The following is a 14,771-nucleotide window of genomic DNA, read 5'->3' as shown; positions in this document are numbered from 1 at the left end:
ATCCTACAGCAGAATTTTCAGGTAACCAGGGGGAAAATAACCTGTTTTTAGTGTTTTGTAGAGAAGACATTTTAGCCCTTATCACTACATGCTCATTTAAATTACTGGGGAACAGCCTAGAACCCAGCTCTACTGCATAGAAATAAACTCAGACTGAACAACAAAGCTTGTTCTGCCTGTGGACCCGTAAACCATAGTTTTATGCCTATTAGGCATAATATAACTATTAGGTTAGTGCCCCGTCTATTAAGTTAGTGCAGTTAACCACACCCAGTGCTACTGCTACAACAGTTAAACATGTCATGTCATATTATGGTCTGTTTTACCTGAACACAGCATTGAGTTTGAAGTGATGCTAACAAAGATGCTAGCAAAGTAAAAAGTGCTGTTAGCGAGTATTTAGCTGGTGTTTGGCTAACATACAGTTGGGCTCCCATTCATAGTATTGACCCTGGCTTCACATTTATTATTATCGAACTCTCAACAATGAACCGACACACATTTGAAACCTGAATCACAAACTTTAAACCTTTTGATAGAGGCAAAAGAAACTAGCAAGCAACTGAACCTAACATGCTAACAAATTATTCAGTGTTTAAGTTTAATTTATCCGGTCAACTCTTTTCCAGGTTTTCCAGGACACATGGGAACCCTGATTGTGTCTGTATGGGTGTGTTTGTGTCTGTCTCTTGCTCACGTCAGCAGCTGCGCATTGTCGTGCTTCTTGCGGGATTTCAGCTTCTGTCTCCACTGCAGGAAGGACCAGAGGGTGGCATTCGGCTCCTCCGTCACGATGCACTGGTCCCTGTCAGTCCAAACCTCCAGGCCGATCAGAGGCACACGGATGTTCAGAGCCCTGTAGAACTGAACATACAAAACACAATCATGATCCTGCACATACTGACACACAGGGTTGTCCACAATCTTGCAATTCCTCCTCAATCTGCCCTTGGGCTGAAGAAGGACACTATTGATTAGCTCCTGATGAGGCTGATATTTATGCACACTTTTCATTCATTTATCCTTTATTTGGAGACACCAAACTTCAGAGTAGATGAGTAATAGATATGTGATGACTGTACAACATGACTGTACAACAGTATCTATCAGCTTGTTGAATGGAGCTGTTTGTTCTCTGAAGAGTTGCAGTCAGCAGCAGGAGAACCCATCAGCGTTACCTTATCCACGTAATTGGCAATTTCCATTATCCTTGCCTTGGTCTTTTCATAGTCCTTATTCTGCCGCTTAAACTGCAGGACAAGACAAAGGAGACGGAGTATTAGTGACATGAATGAGATCTGCCGCCAGAAAAGATAAATAAATTGTTAGAGACAATCCTTTAAAGTTCCCTGCAGAAGCTAATGACCCATAATTTTTTTGTGGGTGGAGCCTGTTGCAGTTGTTCCTGATTCTTTTTTCTTTTCTTTTTCAAACTTTCTTCTTTTGTCATAAGCTGTGCCCTCTGTAAACATAGAGAGAACTCTGTTCTATATTTTTCACTGAGGCCTGTGGGAGGAAGCTGGAGCACAACACACCAGGGAGGATGACAGAAGCATGAGGACCATCCCTGGTTACAACCCCAGCAGTCAGCTGGTAGAGCCATAGATTTGATATTGACCACTTTCATCAACAGCCACCCAGCAACAACACCACCTCCAACCTGCTGACCAGATGAAGACAGTACTGAGTAGACTGAGGTGTTCAAAGCCTGGCTCCTGCACAGTTCATCAAGACTGGTCCTGGTTTCAAAGTCTTCATTGGACCCCCTCCAGTTCACCCACCAACTGGATGTCGGAGTTGAGTGCCAGACTCATGTTCTCCAGCGCCTTTAACACTATTCAGCCTGACACGTAGGTTTATGCTCCTCTGGTGTCCTGGATCAAAGACTTTACCGGACATCCTTCAGAACTGTGTGTCAGACATAGTGGTGAGCAGTACTGGAGCTCCACAGAGCTCTGTCCAGTCCCCTTTTCTCTTTGACCTTCAGGACACAGAGACCTGTCACCAACAAAAGTTCTCCAACGACTCTGCAGTTGTTGGATACATCAGGTGGGAGGATGTGTCGGAGCACCAGAGGGTGGTGAATAGTTTTGTGGACAGATGTGAGCTGAACTACCGAAGAAGCTTGTGGTGGACTTCAGGACATCAAGGACTTGTGCTACTCTGCTTGCCATTATTAGAGATGTGGTGGAGATGGACCAGGGGTACAAATACCTGGGTGTCCACTTTAAGCTCTATGGCTCTCTGGGAGAGCCAGAGTCGTCAACATCTGTGGCACCATCCCGGATAGCAAAATGAAACATCTGGCCAAACATATGCCTGGATCCTCAGCCCGTGTCTGGCCTATATACATCTACATATGGGCTGATTCCAGCTGTTATCCTCCAGTGTTTGCTGACAGCCAGGAAGGTTTTTTGTGTGTGCACCAGGATTGGTCCAGATGTGCAAGTAGCATGTGACAGTCATGCTGTATGTAGACTGGACTTTGGCCAAGGAACCAGGCATATACTGGGCCATAACAAACACAAATAAATGGCTGAGGTATTCACCACAATCATTTTACTACCTGGGATGCTAAAGATGTTTAATGAGTCTGTAGTTGCCATTTTCTGTGCTGTGGTAATCTGGGCCACATTTCCATCAGTCCTCTGCTGTTAACTACTGTTAACTTACTGTTGATCAATATTACACATTTTGTTCAGTTTACCTTTGCACATTACAATTTATTAATTGTTAACCTACTTTGCACATTTCCATTTTTGCACTTTTGTCCATTTACATGACTTTTTGCACATTTTTTTATTCACTTACTGTGTATTAATTATTATTACTTTTTATAGCAGTTTTTATTATTTTCTTATTTACTTCGTCTTTCTTAACTGCTGCTTGTACCAAAGCACTTTCCTATACTAAAGTTTTTCTGATTCTCATTCTGAACACAGTATAACTATAACCCAACCAGCCCTGCTTCACCAGTTCTACATTATCATAATTATACCAATTACGGAAGGAAAAGACCAGACTCTTCATATTAGTCACCGTTTGTGCCGTTACAATGGCATTGATGTAGAAGACAGGACCCACAACTGACTTTTATGGAGAAATAGCATCTCATCAGTGCAGCTTAGTGTCTATTTAAAAGCCCTTCAACCTTTAAATTCCACCTAAATACGCTGCCTCATTAAGCAGACAAATCCTTCCGCCTCGTCTCAACATGCTTTTTCCTCGCTGTGACTGTTATGTCAGCTCAGAGCTCTCAGTACGAAAGAGCTCCATTAGCTGGAATGAGATAATTGTTTAAGATGTGGACCCTGGTTTCATCTTGGTATGTCATTTGATGGCTGTCTGATGTAAGTGGATAAATGTGGCGCTCACGCTGATGCACTGTACACAGGAATATTCTGCAGTGGAATGGGTGGAGTAGGTGGAGGGTTAATGTCGGCTTACCAGTGTGTTGTCAGCCACGATGTACAGCTCCATGTACTTGGTTGTACCCCAGGTGTTCCTTTTAACCTGAAATAGACAAAGAACAATGGGAACATGGTTATCAATGGCATCAGTTGGTACTGGTTTGCTGCACAATACGATGCTATAAACTACATACAATGATATACTATAAACTATATACTACTATATTTATTATAAAGTCTGCCACTATAGGCTGCTTCTCAAACAAAATCAAGACATTCTGACAACCTGGCTCCATTAAAAGCCAAATTAGCTATTATTATTAGCTAATTTCTCTATTACCAAACTAAGTGATCAGTTCATTTTTATCACTGAAACATCAACTTTATGCATCCGTTTGATTCCAACCTTATTGTTATGTGTTCACTATTAACGCCTTGTTTATTCATTTGCCTATAGAAATTTAGCTATAAATAAATCAGTTATCGTCAAGTCGTGATCCAGTGTATTCCATAAAAAGCAGAGACAGAGAATCCTGAACTGAGAGTTTAATATTGGTTATAAGACTTAGTTTGTTTTGTCTATTTTCCTTGGTGCCACAATTTCATCAAGTGCAAATTTAAATTGCAGTGCAACACTCACTATAGGGGGTACTGCTACCGTGGCTCAAGTCTGGACTTAACACCAATATTGCACATTGGTGCTGTAATGACAGCCTGTGGAGCTCAGCACACACACATATCCACAGTAATCACACACATTATTCATTTGAGAGGCAAATAGTGGCAAAAGCCTTGGGACAGTCTGAGGTCTGCTGGAGCTGGCATTTCTGCATACCAACCCAGGATTAATAGGTGGCTGTGGACAGAATTGGGAGAGCCAAGGGGTATGATACAAGATTGAGCAAGATAAGGGGGAAAGGAAAGGACGATGCCCTGGTGGAGAACTAAGAGCACTTTAACATATGAGGAGTGAAGAAAGATGAGAACCGTTTAAAGTAATTGAGAACGCAAATGGAAATGTGATAAATAAAGAAATAAATATGAGAAGACAAACCAAAAAATTACTATTAGTCCCAGTGGTGGAGACAGATGAACGTGGAGGGACCCACTGAGAAGTATCATCTATAACTGCAGATGAGAAAAACTAGACTCGGTCGGCCCAGACCAAACTGAAAAGCTAAGTAAAAGTCTAATTACAATCATTTCCAGGCAGTGCATCACCTATTCAATATTGTGCTTGCACATGACATAAACCTTTTCCTCTGTAGAGCCAAATGTCTTCATGTGACTGGTGATTTAATTTAGCTATGAAATAAAATAAACCAAAACAGAATTATGACTCAGTCCATTACATTAGAGAAAGTAAGTTAAATGTTAATTGATATTTTTGTGTATTTTTCAATAAACTAACTGTGAAATTTAGTTTATATAAAAACAATGCAGTGCTTGAATGGTCATACTCGCGGTGGCGCACAGTCAGGAGAGGCAAACCGTGCAAATGTTTGGGGCCCCCACGGGGAAAAGGGACTTCTGATGGCCCCTCATATTGGCACATTTTGCAATGACATCTATAAACCCCCTTAAACCTCCCATGAAGACATTATATAGTGCACTGCTGCTGCCCCAGCACCCCCCTAAGTGGCTACAGCTAGCATCTACCGATTGCCTGCATGTTAGGCCTTTAGGGGATATAAATATACATGTACCCTCAGACTGGCTGCCACTGGTCTATGGGTATTGTTCATCTGTATGTATGTCTATGAGCTGCTGATGAGAAGGGAATGTTTGATTAATGTCTGAACATGCCATTAAGCTTGGTACATACTATTACAGTCAACAAACCCACCTGGAACAATGTTATTGACATGTAAATATAGAGTATGCATCTGATTGCATTTGGTGTCTCGTCTCTGATCACGTCATTCCCTGTCAAGAACTCAACAACTGATGATGAGGAGCACGCACCCCCACTCCACAGGAAAACACAATCAGAGCTAACAGGTGGATGCTGGTGAAGAGGCGTTATTGTGTCCCGGAGATTTAATGCTGCCATTTGAATGTATCACTGGTTCCAGTTGTTTCCCTGAACTTGTTTGCAAGTCTTGCTCTGTTTTGTTTCTAACCTTAGCCTTTAACATTTTTTGAATTCATAATAGCAACAAATTCTCCTACTAGTAATCTGGAGTTATTTTATCAGGCTGGTTTAAAGAGACAATGTTACATTTGGAAAAACAAATAACTTTTACCCCTGTAGACCTGAGTTGGAGTTGCCCTCAGAGACTTGATTTGGATTTGCTCTCTTAAGACTTTTAAATTTCTCCTGTTAAGACCTGAGACTTACTTACTTTGGAAAACTTTACAGACTGAAGACTTGAGACCTGAGTTGGACTTGCCCTCAGAGGCTTGAGACTTGAGTTGTACTTGGTGTCAAAGACTTGAGACTTGACTTAAGTAGAATCCTCCCACACCACACAATATTCTAAGTGATTAAAACATAATTATTGAGTGAACACTGGTCCACCAAAGCTGGCATTAATAGGAAGGTATGCATTTTGTTTGCTTTAAATAACATCAAAACCATTGAGAAAAAACTGGTACAAAGCTGTCTACTAAGTGTGATAAGGCACTTTTTTTTTCCTGTGGTATTTCAGTAGTAATCATTTTTCAGATGTTTTTGGAACATATATTGGGAAATACACTTCCTCATCTTTGGACTCACAGAGATGAAACTGTTATTGATTTCCTTATCTGTACAGAAAACAAGTGTATTTCCCAACATGGTTGTCTCTTCCTACAAAAGTGGTGTTGAAATCAAAGGTCCTAACCTTATTTTCTCGCAAATAGGTGTCTGGGAGACTCACCCTTAAATTAAATGGTCTGAGCAGGTCAGAGATGTGGTTGGACTGTGCAGTTTGATGGCTGTGGCCACAGTTTCCACCTTTAATAGGCAGTTCCTCCGTACTCAGCAGTGAATGGTGAGGAGGATCCACACCACCGATTGGCTCCAGGTAGTAGGTGTCACTAGAATTCAAGGATATCAGGCCCCTGTGGTAAGAAAGAAATAAGAAAGCATTGCTCGTAAGATTGTGGTAGACACAACAATAGGTTTTCAAAGGTTAAGAAAAGCGAGTCTAATACATTAATCAACACTATGCACTTTTTTGTTGCTGCCGTTATTGCCTGAGAACACACAGTTATTAGAAGGCAAGGTCTAATTTAGCACAATGTGATTAAAAATTATCATCACATTGAAGGCAACTAATACTTAAAAAGGACTCAAAGACTGCAGTTGAAAAGTCTTTTTTGCTAACGAAGGTTCCTAACTGAGTGAAATGAACGGGTAGTATTTAAGTGGCAGCCATGATAAGAGCTGGTTGAAATCTCTGAATGCTCAGGAAAGGTGCAATGCATCCTGTAGTGGCCGTTTGTCCACAAAGAACAACGAAAAGTTTCTAATCAACCTTTAAATCATAAAAACTCAAAAGGCCACTTTTGCACCGTGGGTACACCACAGTACACGGATGGGAGAACGCATAAGGTCCAAACGACTTTCAATTTTTAACAAAAAACGTGATTTATTTAATTGGATAACAAGCAAACAAAGAACAAAGAAAAATTCCTGTGCCTCTCCCGCTCCGGTAAAAAAACCATTTGCCCACCCAGGTGCATGCTGGTCCTTACTGTGCGCTTACCTATATAACCTATGATGCCTCCCTACCGTGCCCAAATGAAACAAACAAATACCAACAAAACACCCAAACTACAAAAATGATAAACTAACAGAATACTAAATTTAATCATAATGAAATCAAAATAGAATAATGAAATCTAAACACTAAACTAAATAACACCAAATAGCTCCAACACATCCTTTCTTATCCCCTTTAGCATAGGGTACACTGGACCTTAATGAAGGAAAGGAGATAATGCTGTCCCACAATTCCTTGCGGCAACAACATTTAAAGCAATGCATCATTCCATGTCAGTAACATCTGTTGCCAGAAAATTATGTAGCCAAATGTAAGCGGAGTTTGATTCTCTTAGAAACTGAGTTGTCTTTTCATCTAAGTCCTTATGAATTCTCCTTCATACCTTTCCTTGACCTCATGATGGTTTTCATCGAGGTAATAAAAAAGTGGTTAGGAAATAACTTCTTTTTAACTTTTTGACCACAGATGAAGTGCAAATCTCTGATTAAATTCATATTTTTGGGTTTTAAGACAAACTACTATGTACAATGTGATTTCTGACTCTGGTGACTCCAAGTGGTGGTGTTAAGAATGACACTGTGGCAAACAGCAACATACGCATGCACCTGTTTTCAGGGTTTTCAGTTACCTGCTAGGGCTCTACCTTCAAATTGTTTCTTTTTTTTCCTCAAAGGCATAACAGAGTGGAGCCCACTGCAGCATGCAGTGGATTTTTACCAGCTACCACTGCAATACCCAAGGAGAGGAAGTTTACAGCTCATCACTTTTCCATCTCTGCTGAAACCCTTGATGGACTATGGATTGTGTACTGCCCATTTCTCTATTGGCACACACCACATAGCTCAATTTCTGTGACATACTGAGGTAAACACATAGTAAATAATAGCACTAGTGCTAGCAAAGCTCATATTACTTTAACAACAAGAAGGTGGTGCCTTCTTGTTGTTAAAATAATCTTAAAGTGTAAGTAACTAAGAGCTTGTTGGAAAGTTGAACAGCATCTGAAACCACTGCTTGCACTTGTTGGAATTGGTGGGAGGGATTTTTGTAACTTTCAGATATAGATAATTTACATTTACCTCCATTTAACGCAGTGACTGGTCAGGTGTGTGTAGGTGTGAAGGTTTAAACTTCTCTCTCAAGCAAAACCAAGAATGCTTCTTTATCTCTGCTTGTCTGATTCATCACATCTGGCTACTGTGGGTTTTTCACTCTACCTTTAAGTGTGGACATTTGGAAGAAAACACTTTTGCTTTTAGATGTGCTTGGGTGATAATTTGTATGAACTAGTTCTTTTCAAGCAGACCCTGGCTTAGCCTAGTTAGCAAGGCTACTGAAAAGTAGCCTATGGATTTTGCATGAGCCCTGCTTCATAGCAATCCCCCAAGTATTCTGCATTGCTTCCCTTGACCTTGTTTGCTTACAAGTTTGACAGTTCCACCCACCATACCGAGGTCTGATCACAGTAGAACACGCAGAATTGAGATAACAAGAACTCCAAGTATACCTAAAATGCTTGCTGAGACCGCAAATGTCAGGCAAGTTCTAGGATTCTTTTTTCAATGATTTCTAAGCAGATTTATGGACGTTTATTCCCAATCTTCTGATTCCCAAATCTTTGGGAGGTTTAAATCACACGGGATAAATAAAAATAAAAATAAAAATAAAAATAAAAATATGTGCAACATGTCTGTGTGTTAAGATTTGATGGAGGTATGAATTTGAGAAGGAGTCTGACATTTGAGGCTAATAGTGGCAATCGGGTGCGTTGGGTTTTAAAGAACCGTAATTGCTTCTGCTGACACTACTGACATTCAAGACTTGCCGAGTCAAACTACAAGAAAAAACTTCCTGTTGTTTTGAGAACAGCACTGTGCACTGTGTTTCTTTCACCTCAAAAGTATATCTGCCTCACATGTCTCTCTCATAGACACTCTTTCAACTTTCCCACGCCCCCAGTTTGAAAACTTCTAAGATAATGTATTCAGATACGGAGCACATGTTAATACTGGATAGAAATGGGGTTAGATTAATAAGATTTGCTTTATCTACAAAAAGGACACAGAAAAAATCTTTGATCTGTGCAGGAGGGTGGTTGGGTGGTTGAGAAGACATTGTTTCAGTCATATTGTTGAATTTTAGTTGTGTATTCAGCCTTACAGTAAAACCATGATAATTAACTGTGGAGTCTGAAGACTTGTTGTCCTAGACAGCATAGAACAGTAAAAGGGCAATTTAAATCAAACAGAGTCATTCTGTGTTACTGTTGCATTGTAAGAAATCCATCCATCCATCTCTGCCCTGACCTTGAAAAATAATGATTAATCCAGGCTCTGCTCACTCCGGTTCAATATGCATTTGAAGTTTATATGAAAACTATTTCACCTTGTCTGTGAACATTTTGTCAGTTGCAATTTATTTCACAGCGGACATGATACGCACAAAGAGAATCAAATTGCTTTTAGTGAAAGGAGTTGTGCTGGTTATTCTGCTTATCCACACTACATGACCATATGGGCACAGCTGAGCTCTGAGCCATGCTTTGTCAGAAAATAAAATAATTTTTACTTAAGTAATTATACATCCAAGGCTGTTTAACAATATCCCCTAAAACCATCCTGAGTCAATACAAAACACCTTGTTACGCACAAAAGTTGCTGTAAGGACAAATCCACAGAAAATAGCAGTGTATTTTCATACACCACTGCAGCTGCAGTACAATAAATAGTTTTACTGAGGTACTTTCATTACTCCTTTATCCGTATACAGCACATTTCACATTTCCCTCATCACTCTATGCCATTATGAGCAAAACAGAATTTTAGTAATTTTTGCAAATGTTTTGAAAAGGACTAAAAAATTAAATTTCCCATTGACATAAGTATTCATAAGTGCCTAGCACTTTGCTGCAACAAATTGAAAGTGAAATTTAGCTCAAGTTCGTCCCACTTCTCTTCATCATCTATAGCTGTGTCACAATTTGGGGACTGTATCCTGGAGGCGGTCTAGACTGCGAAGGCTGAACCAAAATGAAAGAGTTTGGCCTAAGGAGGATCTTCGCTTAAGCGTGGCTCCTGTTGCCTAGAAACCTTGACAACACGTTTTTCACTAAAACTTAAGGTTTCAAGGCCCTTGGTTTTGACAGTTGTGCTAAACCTAATATCTACATTTCACAGTGTAATCCTCAGGCTCTCTGTCTCTGTTTGCTGCCATATTATTTTCATTACCGGCGCACAATGAAACTTGGGATAGGTTGGACCACAAAGGATCCACCTGTTGGAGTTGCCCAGGAAAAGGCAGATGCATTTCTTGGCCACATCTGAAGGAACCTTTGAAAAGGGACAGCATAGTCACACAGCTATAACGCAATCGGTCTTCAAATGCAACCTCTGAAGGATGAGAACCTGAATTGTGACACAGCCTATATAAGGACTCAGAGCTGACAATGCATTTCAGAGCAAAAACCAAGGAACTGCCTGCAGAGCTCAGAGACAGGATTAGGTTGAGGCTCAGATCTACAGAAGGATACAAAAACATTTCTACTGCATTGAAGGTTCCCAAGAGCACAGTGGTCTCCATCATTCTTACATGAAGAAGTCTTGCATAACCAGGACTTTTCTAGAGTTGGACCTGGACTAACTGAGACATCAGGGGGAAAAGAGGAGACCAAGAACCTGATGGTGACTCTGGCTGAGCTCCAGAGATCCTGTATTAATTTATTGAAAAGGAACAATGTACAGCTCAAATATAAATGTCACCATTTGATGCAACGGCAATTATAGCTTCAAGCTAATTCACATCTGCAGTCCATTGGCATGTCAGAGCAAAGAAACAAGGAGCTGATGAAGTCATGTTAGTTTCTACCTGGCCTGTAAGGCCCAGTAATATGATCTTTAATGAACTCTCTCTGTGCTTTGAGTTTCTGCTTCAGTTCCCATAATACTTTTGCACGATTAACAATCTGGAAAGTTTTGAATAACCTCTGGCCTCAATCCACTGGTCTGAGCTTTATGTCAGTGTCCAGATGAAGCCTTCTCCTCAGTGAAAGTTTGTAAAAAAAAGCAGCTAAAGGACTCTGAGACCAGATTCTCTAGTCTGATGAAACCATGAATGAATCGTCTGGTCTCAGTTCTCAGAGTCATGTCTGGGGGACATGCGCCGTTCAGTTTTCCCTCAGTCCTGACCAAAGTACAAAGACATCCTCAATGAAAACCTTGTCTAGAGCTTAGGACCTCAGACTGGGCCAATGGTTCACACAGCAAAGACAAGACAGGAGTGGCTTCGGAAAACTGAATGTCCTTGAGTGGCCCGGCCAGAGTCCTGACTTGAACCCAATCTCAGGAGAGACCTGAAAATGTCTGTCCACCGTTGGTCCACATGAAAATCCCCGAATGCAGATGTGTAACGGTTGTAGAGACTTACTCAAGAAGACTGGAGGCTGTAATCACTGCCAAAGTTTCTTCAAATAGTAAAGTGTCTGAATCTTTATGTCAATATAATATTTCAGTTTTTCCTTTTTACTTTCCTTTTTACTTTCTGAACAATCCTACACAATGAATAAAATAAGAAAACCTGATCATTTTCTGAACTCTGAAGGCTTTTGCCCAGGAGTGATTTATAATGAGGATAATAGTGGAGTAAGCTTTGATTCTATGATCATCAAAAAATAAAAGGAATACAAAGATCAGTTAGCACTTTATAATGACTCAGTGTTCATCATTTATGAGATTCATCTATGAGGCAGAAGAGATGTTTTGTGTTTAGAAAGATGACTGAGGAGGAACTGTTCAGAACTGAGAGAAGTATGACACAATGTCCTTCATGGTTTCATGCAGTGTTGTTGATATTGGATTTAAATTTTATCGTTCTGTTGATTTGAATGAAGGATTAATATTAACTCACAAACTTTAACTTGTATTTTGGTTTTGGTAATTCAGCCTTTTATTCAAAAGAATGTGGGATTTATCATTATGTTGTTGTGTGTTGATTTTATGTATGTTGAAATAAAGGCATCTGATCTGTACAGAGTTAGACATGAACATTGATATTGAAGATGAAGTTGAAAATTGTTGTGGAACTGCTGCAAACACTGTGTAAACACCCCCTGATGACATAATGTTTGCGCCAATTAATTTTGAAGAGCAATAGAGAATTGGGAAACAGCTGACCCTGCTGTTGTGGTCCAGCCAAAAAAATATAAAAGCCTTCAGTGTCTCCAGAGGGAGCTCAGGAAAATCTGATAAATATCTTTGAGTGATGTCACCTGAGACAGCGTGGGTAAGGGCTGAAGACAATTTTGAAACTGTCCATCATGAATACGACAACATGATAGCGTTATAGCTAAACTGGTGATGTACTCTTAACTCAACGTGTACCCACTGTCTTTGCCAGAGATCATCATTTACTGGTCAACAGTAAGTGGACCTTGAGTTCTTCTGACTAACAGAGGATCCTTAAAACTACCAACTGTGAACATTTTGTTTTGACACGAGTGAAAATCAGTTTAAAGCAACACTGTGATTGGGAAGAAAAATTAGATGTTAAGCCACAAAAGGTCAACAAAAGCAAGATTTTCAGGGAAGGTTTCTCTCTATATATCTACATTTTATTCATGCAAAGTTTATGTATAACTGTGTCAAGATAACACAGCCACCACATGATGATGATGATGTGATGTGTTGGCAGAGTTAGCTCATACTGTGTTTGTAGAAAAATGTGTTTGTAGATAGTAAATTGCTGTTATTTTATCACAGCATCCCTTAAAGAAACTTCATGTCTTAATATCTCAGTTTGTTTTGCAACCAGGAGCAAATTTACATCCGACAGCCCACATTTGGACAACTGTGAATGATTGGACTGGAAAGCATTTACATTCTGCTGGCTCACAGATCTCTATTCTCCCCATGTCTGCTCTGTTCTCATCAAAGCTACTGTCAACAAGCAACATCTGGCTACCTTCCCAGATCAGGACAGAGGGACTGAGGAGTAGTGACGGACGTGTCAGCGCCAAACCAGCCACCATCAGAAAGAAAAATGTTAGATTTTCTTACAACGTCATGAAAAACTTCCTAAGACTCGCATCCGTTTTGATTTAGTGAACAGGCTTTTGAATTAATTCCTACTAAAGCCCCACTGAGCTGTAATTTGATGTCTCTTTTATTGGATCAAATTCATGAATATACTTTTTGGGACACACATCCTGAGGACACGCTGCACCTTTGCCAGGAGAAAGCTTCAATTTGAGCCTTCAATGTGCTCCACATCGAAATCTGTCTGAGTGAATATTTAAGACTTTTAAAACTGCTGCCTAGATCCCTGAAGAGGATCATATCACATCTCAAGAAAATGAAAGAATAATTTTGACAGAGCAAGTCGAACTTTCTGTGTTTGGACTAAACTTTGTCAAAATGTGTTGAGGGCAGATTCAAGGCTCAGCAGCAAATGCTGTGGAATGAGACTTTTATTAACATTAAAATAAACAAACAGCATGCGTCCGTGTCCACAAGTCCAAATCAAGGGGAGCCAGGTGGAGAGTAAACTTTGCTAACTTTAGCTAATATTAGCCAGCGTACGCTGCTTGTCATTCCAGACCAACAAACTATTTTTAACATGACTTCATATGTTGTTTGCTGATACTCTGAGGCAGCAGTGCACTGCCGCTGACTCATTTAAAAACTAAATTTAAAAAAACAAAAAGCTGTGACTGAAAAGCTCAGAAAAGTTAGAGGTTAGTTATTCAGTCAGAAGTTAAAATCAGTTGTTTAAATAGTTGTTCACCGATCAGCTGTCACTCTGCAGACAAACGACAGGAGGGGCAGAGCAGCAGAGTGGGTTCAAGACCACAGCTCCCAGTACAGCTGTTCTTTCCACTCTGAATTCTACTCACACACATTCTATCAAATTCACCACTATTTTTTTCACCTCATATAATTTTATAGTATCTAAACTCACACCCAGCCATTAACCACTGAAGTCTACATGGCAATATGACTGTGATCCAGGTTAGTGATGATGTGACTGACCACAAACATGTTTAGGTATATGCACCATGAAAGTATATTATCAACTGAAATGGAGACAATGCACTTCTATTTAAACAGGGTTTGTTCTGGTACAGGAATGTGAATCTGCTGTTCAGTACTTAAATAATCTGAAAGTTGGTGGAAACAATATTTAAATCAGTACAGAAGTAACTTGCAGACTTAGAAAGAATAAAAACACCACGAAATCGAAATAAATGAAAAAAAACACCTTTGTCCCAGGCTTAATTAGGGTTGGTGGATCTGATGATTTCATATTGTGAACAGTCTGACTTTCACATATGATTTACTTTTCAGATGAATCGTACGGATCACGTCATTAAAAGCTGCTAACCGGCCCATCGTTAATGGTTTAACAGCTAACCACAGCTGGTGACAGCAGTCCTAGTTCTGCTCTGCAGCCTCGGACAAACATCTGAGAAAAGCGTTACAGAAAGATATGAATCACAACTTCAAGTCAGGACTTTCAGAATAAAATCAGAACGGAAACAGTGTCCAGACATTTGTGAGTTGGGCCTTTAGCCTTGAGTTGAAGTGACAGGCTTTGTATCCAGGCAGCAATATGCACTACTAGACATGTGATCACATGAGGTCAACTAAATCTGTGGGGA

At 40.1% G+C, this 14,771-nt stretch overlaps 1 protein-coding gene across 3 annotated transcripts in view; it reads right to left on the bottom strand.

The window, feature by feature from the left end:
- The window catches only part of adam19a (ADAM metallopeptidase domain 19a), a 243,658-nt gene that overhangs the window by 62,021 nt on the left and 166,866 nt on the right, over positions 1 to 14,771 (bottom strand). For all 3 annotated transcript variants that reach the window (XR_008826671.1, XM_056369935.1, XM_056369934.1), the window contains exons 6-9: positions 6,272 to 6,455; positions 3,448 to 3,513; positions 1,179 to 1,250; positions 698 to 864 (exon numbers count right to left, since the gene is read on the bottom strand). Coding sequence is in view for 2 of the 3 variants with exons in the window: in XM_056369935.1 (XP_056225910.1) it covers positions 698 to 864; positions 1,179 to 1,250; positions 3,448 to 3,513; positions 6,272 to 6,455 (489 nt within the window). In the remaining variant the exon portion in view is untranslated. The remainder of the gene's footprint in view (positions 1 to 697; positions 865 to 1,178; positions 1,251 to 3,447; positions 3,514 to 6,271; positions 6,456 to 14,771) is intronic.

The sequence above is a fragment of the Seriola aureovittata genome, chromosome 23, assembly GCF_021018895.1.
Source record: "Seriola aureovittata isolate HTS-2021-v1 ecotype China chromosome 23, ASM2101889v1, whole genome shotgun sequence".
Taxonomy (NCBI): domain Eukaryota; kingdom Metazoa; phylum Chordata; class Actinopteri; order Carangiformes; family Carangidae; genus Seriola; species Seriola aureovittata.
Note: the sequence above shows the minus strand (reverse complement) of the source record. Positions and strands in the feature narration are given on the sequence as shown.